General features: G+C 35.3%; 1 protein-coding gene across 1 annotated transcript in view; it reads right to left on the bottom strand.

The window, feature by feature from the left end:
* Positions 1-821: 821 nt before the first annotated feature.
* Positions 822-9,477, bottom strand: part of LOC138059260 (cytoplasmic phosphatidylinositol transfer protein 1-like) — a 9,789-nt gene continuing 1,133 nt past the window's right edge. The window contains exons 2-10 of the mRNA XM_068904824.1: positions 7,710-7,858; positions 7,424-7,512; positions 6,823-6,830; positions 6,638-6,709; positions 4,026-4,124; positions 3,115-3,174; positions 2,931-3,026; positions 2,380-2,443; positions 822-1,697 (exon numbers count right to left, since the gene is read on the bottom strand). Of these exons, the coding sequence (XP_068760925.1) occupies positions 1,618-1,697; positions 2,380-2,443; positions 2,931-3,026; positions 3,115-3,174; positions 4,026-4,124; positions 6,638-6,709; positions 6,823-6,830; positions 7,424-7,512; positions 7,710-7,858 (717 nt within the window). The 3' untranslated portion in view covers positions 822-1,617. The remainder of the gene's footprint in view (positions 1,698-2,379; positions 2,444-2,930; positions 3,027-3,114; positions 3,175-4,025; positions 4,125-6,637; positions 6,710-6,822; positions 6,831-7,423; positions 7,513-7,709; positions 7,859-9,477) is intronic.

Below are 9,477 nucleotides of genomic sequence, written 5' to 3'. Positions count from 1 at the left end.
CTCTTGAATGCTCCATGATCCCTATTTTTCTTTCCGGAGATCACTTCCATTTCTGATTTTGTCCATTTTAACAAAAAACAAAAAGATGTGTGCATGAGAAGTTACAAATATTTTGCCTTTTATGACTGAAGTTTTCTTTCTTAAACAAATATGTATTTGTATGTATGGTCTATTTCACCTCAGAAAAAGACATCAGCTGCAAAGGTTAATTTAGTTATATTAGTTAAGTTGAATAATTGAGTATGTTTACCTGATCTAAATTTCACCAATGTAGCTTTTTTATTGCTGACAGTTGTAAGCTAAGATCGTCTTAAAGTAACGCAATCTTCTAAAAGTGCACCTCATGATCTCGAAAACGAGCTCGCTGCCCCCCTTTTGGCAAAAGTAGATCATTACCTTTCTGCGTGGCAAGTTTTAAAAAAATCTGTATGTGGGAACATTTTGTGCGTGAACATCCTTAAGTGCCTATAGTCGTTCTAGCGCTGGAACACTAATTGGGGACATTGTAAACTGAATTAACAAAAAATGCAAATCAAGTCAAATATTGGTTTTTGAGGAGAGGGGAAACCTGGAGTACCTGGAGAAAACCTCTGAGTGCAGAGTAGAGAACCAACAAACTCAACCCACATAAGACATCGAGTCTGGGAATCAAACCCAGGCCACATTGGTGGGAGGTCATCCCTGAACCCCACCACCCCACCCCTAGGTTGATTGGTTTGCAAATTTGAAAATTCTCTATAGATTGACAACAATAAATTCTTTTTATCATATTCATGAGTTTGTATCCCCTTGTTTCCCAGCTGTAACTGACTGTACCTCTGTTCTGAAAAATTGCTTTTAATTATTTATTTGTTTCCTCTTTTACATGAAAAAATAAATATTACAATCTTTAAACAGTTGTTGAACTTACTTTTTGCCACACACAACTACGGATTACTTAAAACTTGAATATGAAAAGTGTTTGTGTGAAAATGACATTCCTGTAAATTAGCTATGGCTTGAGATTTCATTGTTTCAAAACAAATGTAAAATTTATTTAAAATATGTCTTACTCTGGGTTTTTACATTTTACTCTAGTTACATAAATACAAGGATGAATGCTGTTGCATAACATTTTTAAGACTAAATAAAATTAAAAGATCCCTCTGTACAAGCTCACACACACTATAAAACTAAGCCCTGATCTTATTAACAAAATGTTGACGGTTACAAACTCTAAGATAAACTTCCCTGTAAACAATACTTTGTCATGGTTAACAGACATATTTTCAGCAACTAAACTAGGGATGAAATTGGTGTCAACCAAGTCTGTAGCTCGTACATGTTTTTATTTGATTTGAAAACCTCAGCATTGTGTTAAAGAAAAACAACTGAAAGGTAAAACTTAATTTCAGGGAAGGTTAATCTCTAGAACAGCAGACCACAGAGCTTGTGGAACCTAGCAAAAATTTGAAGTCTTAAAATATTAAATTAATGATTATGCAGGTTCCATGGTCAGCAGTTCAACTGTTAATAATACATTCCACATGCCTCTAAAATGCATTTCTATTGTCAAAATTGTTTTATAAAAAACATTCCTTGAACATCATAGATTTTAAAAAACCTCGCATATTGATATTAAATTTCCGCCCCAACTTTATGGTTGGTTTTCTCCTGCATATGTTTTTCATAGTCCCTCACATCTTCTATGTTCATGTCTGAAACAGTAAACAAAGCTTTGAGCTGACCCATTCACCTGACTGACAGAGCGGGTAACAAATCGCAATGAAAATATTGTTGTTTTTGTCAAAAATAAAGATTTCCATATGCAATTGCTAATCAAGTCTCATAACTACTTAATTATCAATTTTAATCTTTGATCATTGAAGTTTAAAATAATTTAATTATTATTACTGATCGAGTAGCACAAACACAAAAGACCCAAATAAATTTCTGATAATGAGATTGAATTTGTGATACCCTTGCTTCAGCTTAAACAGATGAAGTCTTGCGCAAAATATTTCAAAGGGAGATACTGTAGGTTTTGATTTAATTTCTATTGTAAATTACAATTTTTTCATGTTTTATTATATTCTTGTGAATTATTATTTTTGTTTGAAGGGGCTATGTCACATTTTAGGGTGTTTAGGGAAAATAATTATTTAATCACTAGACTAGTTTAAAACTTGCAAGTGGTAATGATGATTCTGAGCAAGAATGACCTTTATCCGGTGGTTATTGCAATGTTTTATTCTACTTTTTAGGCATTTTGGGTGTCCTGAAATTACATCACTTTTGCGTGACATAGCCCCTTTAACCATGCACACTTTTGCAACGAGCCTTCATTGGCTCACTGGTGTCACATGTTTAAATAAAGGTCTTTTTTATGTTACTACTCACCAATCCAGTCATCAACCCATGCAAATGCTTGTCTGTGACCAAGAAGTAAAACATCTTGAATAATCTAACAACAACATTAAAAAATTACAGCACACCATTTCACAGGTCATTATCAGTTTCATCCTCTACTTGGATAAAAATGTACAGTTGACCCCCAGAATTGCAAATGTTGAAATTCTTGGTAACAAAACCTTAAGATAAGGTAATTTGAACTCACAGAAACTAAAACCAGTTTAGATTTTCTTTCACAGCTGAGTACCAGTGGTAGATTCAAAGGGGACCCAACCTCTAAGACTCTAGATCTAATCTCAGTTTGTCAAAATGTGAATTGCAAAATCCACCAAAAGATGACAAATTCAAAGCCAGTAAATTATTGAGTTGTATCCCTGAGATAGTGATTTGTCCTGTGGATGACACTTGTGCATCCTTCCAACAACTGTGGACTGGATCTGTCACTGCTAAATGTAAGCTCAGAAGTATTATGACACTCTTATAATGCAAGAACATAAAATTAATGACCTTCACAAGCAAGGCGCAGCATTGCAACTCACCCTGTGAACGAAAGATTCTACTCTTGAGGCTAAAGCCCAGACATCAAAACTAACACATACTAGCTTATACGAGCACATGATTGGCTGTGTATTATCCTGAAATGAAATAATTAAAATAAAGTCAAGCGATTTTAAGTGTTAAGCACCAAATCAGAATTTTCATACCTGAAGCTGATTCACTTACTTTCCAACCCTCCTCAAGAGGACCTCGTCCTGTCTTCTTTGATTTAAAATACCTACAATCCTTTTAAGCAAATTAACAAAAATGTATTGATGTAACCCATTCTTAATGTTTCAAGCTCTCAAAAGGAGCTTTCATATGCTTTCAGCGGTTACCAATTTTGTGCAAATAAATGGATGGTTGTTGGTTGCTTTCAGTTCAAACGACTGAGGTTATGGTTGGCCTTTACTTTTATCATCTTTTTTAACCAGAACACTTCACTAGAAGGCGGCATCTCCAAGTTAAATATAATTTGTTGTCATACAAATATTGTTTTTTGTTTGCATTGGCCTAGGGATGGGGCACAAAAGCTTTATGATGGGGAACCAGATGTTTGGCTGACAACTATATTCCACTGTTGCACTCATGATGTTGGCAGATGTAGAGGATGTTACATGGCCATGCAGGGATACAAATTTTATGTTCAAGGGCTGATCTAGCACCTCACACAAGTGAGCACAGCAAACAAGACGTCCAAGTTAAAAACAATTTACTTGTTTAAACTATTCATTTTCAAAATGGCAAAGAAGTGGTAGCCAACAGCTAAAACATGCATGTTTTGTACCATGAAACAAGACGATATGAATGTTATGAAAAACAAAATTAATGATCATGATAACGTCAAATTGAGCCATAAAAATGGTAGAGAACACTAAATTATATTACAGCACAAAAGTAATGAAGGGGAAGAGTGCTTTTTTAGTGGCTAATTGTGTTAGCTACTATGATAACACATCCTCATGTGAACGATACCACTGTGTGTGGTGAAGGTATGATATAATTTTTAGTAAGGAGTAAACTCCTAGTATTTCATCAGTATCTATGTAACAAAAACTGTTCTATAACTATATTGGTAAGTTAACAATAATGCTGACCTCTTCTGGAATATAATGTTTCTCTGCGACTTCATCATATGCAATATCAACATCCACAACTTCCCTAGATTCAAGCATCTCACCACTTAAATCAAAACACTGAAAGCACAGTTGAAAAAAGTCAGAACCTTATGTTAATTAGACTTAATTGAATGGGACGTCTTTGAGTGGATGTAGGATGCAGAGGTTGTTAAACAATATAAGCAAAGCTTCAAGTATTATAACTTGGTAGCTGATTTTTGTGATTCTAGGGTTAAGTTGGCTAAAAACTTGAAGGTTGCCATGACATTTAATCTGGTTTAGAATCGACCCTGGATCCAATTTGACCCAGATATTACTGACAAGACCATGTTGTTCATAGCTCCAGGGTCATTGCAAAACACATCTAATAACCACTCAGTAGGATTATAACAAAATCAGACACAAATTTGGATAATTACCACTTATCCTAATTTAAGGATAATTTATGGGGCAGATACCCAATTGTAGTATAAGCCAAACACTAAAATAGAAAATGGTTTGAACCCAGGAGTTACAAACCTCAATGGAATTTGATTCTCTGGGTGAAAATAGTCCGGAGAAGGACTGGGAGTCTGTTGGCAGAGACTGACGTTTTGACAACCTGAGCAGAAGTCATCTTGAGAGTCAAGTGAGGGTTTAAAATTCAAACAAATATAGTGATGCTCTGGTCTGTTGTGTAATTGGTAGTGGGAAACACAATGTGATTCCTGGTGAGGACGATGAGTGGTGATTAGTGCATTACAATCTGGTTTTGTAAGTGAAGGTCGCAGTGGATTTGTAAGAGGAGAGAAAACAGTTGTGTGTAGTAAGAGGGAGGTAGAGCTTGTCAACCTAATTTAACGACTTTACAATACTAACCCATGTCAAAGACAAAGATGACCCCAAGAATAGACCGGGTTCAGTATACAAGATCACATGCTGCAATTGCCAGGCCACTGACATTGGTGAAACCAGCAAGTCACCCAAATTAACACACATCTTACATAACACAAACAAGCATGCAACTAAAAGTGGTGATCTCAATAACAACATTGCTTAACACCATTCAAGAACAGAACACACTATCGACTGGGACTGTGCTAAGTGCTTTTAACCTACTGTACAACTGTTACAAGCACCTTACACATGAAAGCTGGTATACAAACTTAGAACAAACTACATTAATTAAACAGTTGCCAACCTCTACCTGCACAACAATTACTTAACAGATAACCTTTAAAAACTGCAAGACAACTTTTTCATCTCAGCTTACAAACCTACTGCAACCTTCACTTAGTTACAAACCGGATCGTAATGCACAAATCACCACTCACCATCCTCACAACCAATCACATGTTTCCCATTACCAATCACAACACAGACCAGAGTATAACTACATTCATTTGAATTTCCAACCATCACTTGACTCTGAAGATCACTTCCGCTAAGGTTGTCGAATGTCAGTCACTACTAACAGTCCAGTTCTCAGGACTCCTTTCCCGACATGATCAAATTTCATGGAGATAAGCCAAACACGTCCTACATCTTGTGAGCCTATTACTATCACAGAAAATTTTATCAGAGTAAACCTACCAACTAGAAAATGACATACAGGTTCCTTGATTCCCTATAATATTAAAGTGCTACTATGACCTAAAAAAATATCAATTCTTCTTTTTCTTTGGATTTCAAAACTATGGTATGTTAACTAAGCACTAAGTGAGTGACCCAAGTCTTGATTTCAAAATATGCCTTTATGTTATCTGAGATTTTCCTATTTAAGGACGGTGCCTACTAATTCAAAGGTATTTTTGCCCCGATTTGTGACTATGCAGGAAAGGTAGCTCTTAACAACTGTTATTAAAATCCAAAAAGAAGATTGGGGGTAACCACCCATTTTTCAAAGATAATTCATGAACAACATTTGTACAAAGCTTTAAAATACAAAGCAATGCATGGCTTTCTTTCTTAAATTGAAGCTCAATTATCTCTTAAGAATGCATGGTTACCCCCAATTTTCTTTTTGGATACCAAGAGTACTTACGAAGATCTACTTTATCTGCATAGTTTTAAACCGCGCAAAAATATCCCTGCATTAGTAAGCATCGGCGATAGGAAATCCGATTATCTGGAGATGCGCAGAACGTATGCGCAAATTAACAATAGTAGGCACCGTCCTTAATGGTCCACCATTTCTAATTTCAAAATCTTGAGAGAGCTCAGATCAAAGAGAAATATTTTCTCATTTAATGATATGTCAAAAGCTCACTAGTTTAAAATACAATGCATGTGTTTCAGGCTTTCAGACTTTTAAACTCATAATAAGCTGCATATTTACATGCTGAAATTTTAAGCTAGTGTGTAAATGACGTAATTTTTCCCACGTTTTAACATGAGTAATGGTGGACCATGAAATCTAAAACTTACACCCAAAGTAAACAGCCTTTTGATAAAAATCAAAGCTCAAAATTTCACCAGTCAGGTGTTAATTAAGCAAACACACTTTCAAAATCTGAAGAAAAAAAGAAAGTGTTTTTTTTTTTTAATCATAGTACCACTTTAAATACACTATACTAACTCAGAGAGGCTGGATAAAATAATTGAATACATACATTTTCTTTACCGCCATTGTCATTAAAATACTTGGTTCGTATCCTTATTGAAAATCTTGGAAGAAAAGAACACTGGAATGGAAAACAAGATTAAAGTAATAAATTAAATTCATGAGACATATATTATAAGTATTGTCATCTGGTTAAAAAAGGTTAAATGATACTAACAATTTTTCTGTACTTACACAATATTCTGCAGGCACAAGAGATGAAAGAAATAGAAACAAACATATATTAGAGCCAAAGTATAAGGGATAAGGTTCTTATAATAATTATACCCAAACAACTGTACATGTATTATCCTCACTATTATTAATATTATGGTTTCAATGGTACATGCTGGCCAATTTGCCTCAAGATCAACAAAATGGTAATGACAATCTTGAGGAAATCAAGACTTGGTTTCAATGGTACATGCTGGCCAATTTGCCTCAAGATCCACAAAATGGTAATGACGACCTTGAGGTTGACTAATCTTTAAAATTTTTTGGTTAAGAATCTGATAATTTTGAGCTGATGATGGTTCACTACATTCAAAATAGCTGATTAATGCTCAAGCTCAAATATGAGCCACTAAAGGTGGAACGTCTGGATGTGGATTTACACTGAACAGAAGTAAACAGAGTAATGTGTGTAGTACTTACAAAAACAATGACAGGCAAAAAATACATTAGCAACCAAAACTTATAAAAATAAAATAGGAAAACTAAAAGTCTATCATAACTTGGCACAGTCTTGTTTGAATAATAATCTAATAAATTCATCGTGATGAAATGAAAGCCTGACCTGTAATTGTGTAAGGATAATAATTCCACGCTTTTTCTTCTACATAAAATATTTTTGGGATGTATGAGCGCATCCATGATGGTAGACGGCTGTCAAAATAAAGCAAAGATGATTAATTAAGTTTATTCATAACAATAGCATAGTTTTTCCCTCAATATTATTTGAGTGCCAAATTGTTCCTGTTAACAGGGCCTCTCAATCACTGCATATTATGTGTAAAGTAATTCATACCTCGGAGACACACATTATGTCAAACTAAAGACTCAAAGAATTCATTGTACTGTACCTTGATAAATAAACCCTTTTTTCTGTGAACTGTCCTTTACCATACTTTTCATCTTCACATGGCTCATTCTTCACCACATGGACTCCCTCGCCTTGTTCACTCTGTTCATGGCTGTGTTTGCTTATCATGTACAGCTGCCCTATGCGATACTAATGAATAAAAATAACAATACTGTGGCCCTCTCCCAGGCACTGACAAATACTGATATTAATAGTAAGGAGATTAGAAAATTAGCTCCTGGCAACATTTGTTTGATCCAGGTAAATATAAGTTATGTGTAACTTCCATAAGAGTCATTAATTATTTAAAATAAAAACATGAAAAGGGAAATTAAGAAAAACAGTAATGAAAAAATTTAATGAAAAATTAAATTTGTGCATGCGAAGGAAAAGTCAGAGCCAGACACTAAAAGAAAGAGTTAGCTCTTCATTATAGTGAATCAATAATAATCTTACGAAGGGCTGGGGTTCGAAAAGTCAGCTGACAAATCTATTTTACAGTGGTTAACATTTATGTTTATGAATTAAAGTTGCTCTACCCCTTGCCAATGCTTACGTCATTTCAACCACAAGTCATTTGAACACCCACATGGTGAATCATTCATCTACACTTAAGTCGTTTCAGCCACAAGTCATTTCACCCACATGGTGATTCGCCTACACTTAAGTTGTTTGACACCCACACAAATTACATCAATTCGCCAACACATGTTGTAATTATATGTAAATGACTACAAGTAAATGCACTTATCAGCCACCACCCTAGGGGGATGACCCTGGGAAATCCCCAGGCATTTGCACAACGATGTTTACAAATCCACCATCCAAAACAATAATTCTCCACAAAAAGGGACCATTGTCCCTTTCCCTGGGGATACAAGAGTATGCTATATTTTTTGAGCAACAGTGCATGGTTTTCAGGTAAAGCCTTAATTTAAAAGTTACAAAGTGTAGTGTTTCAAGGCACTTCCAAAACAATGACATAAAGCTGACACTCACTTGCCATCTTGAAATCTGTACCGTAGTTTACACCCAGTCTTTGCAGAAACAACAGTCGTTCATTTTCAAGATCACAGAAGTGCAGTCGCTGTTACAAATGTCAGAGGTCTTTTCCTGGGGATCCAGCCGAGAAAGTACAAAAGCAATGCAATCCCCCTTCCAAGCTTAAAATAGGCAACAAAAGTGAAGAAATTCCGCACCATGCCTGTATATATGCATATCCCTGGGGTCAATCCCTGCAAATTGGCCACCGATAAGTGCATAAGACTAATAACTGCTATAGGAAATGAAAAAAGACTCTAGGTTGATGTGACTTAACTTTTGAGAATAATAATTTTCATTCACAAAACTCACAAGTTTTATCAAGAGACCATTTTACAATATGGTAGCTAAGTTACCTGGCCTACCTAAGAATGGAAGCAAGGCTGCCACCCACCCTGCTTTGATACAAACATTTTTGCTTTTCTAATGTCAATGTAAACTAATTAGAATTAAACCAAAACACGCTAAAAGCAGTGAGGTCTATATCAATACAAGGTCACCCGCAGCCTCGCAGCTATTCATAGGCTTAAGGACACTGAACAAACAACTGTAAAATGGCCTGTACTAAAACAAATAACAGAAATGACTTTTGGGTACTGTGGGTCTGGCCTGTAACTATCAAAAGGTCTGTGGTGCAAATGATTTACAATTCGATTTATTCATGCAAAGAAAATGCTTTTCATTTTGTTGGATTGTTGTACAAGCACATCTTGTACAAGGTTCAAAAA

Source organism: Montipora capricornis, chromosome 8, assembly GCF_036669925.1.
Source record: "Montipora capricornis isolate CH-2021 chromosome 8, ASM3666992v2, whole genome shotgun sequence".
In the NCBI taxonomy this organism is placed as follows: domain Eukaryota; kingdom Metazoa; phylum Cnidaria; class Anthozoa; order Scleractinia; family Acroporidae; genus Montipora; species Montipora capricornis.
The sequence above is the reverse complement of the archived record's forward strand: the minus strand, read 5'-3'. Positions and strand labels throughout refer to the sequence as shown.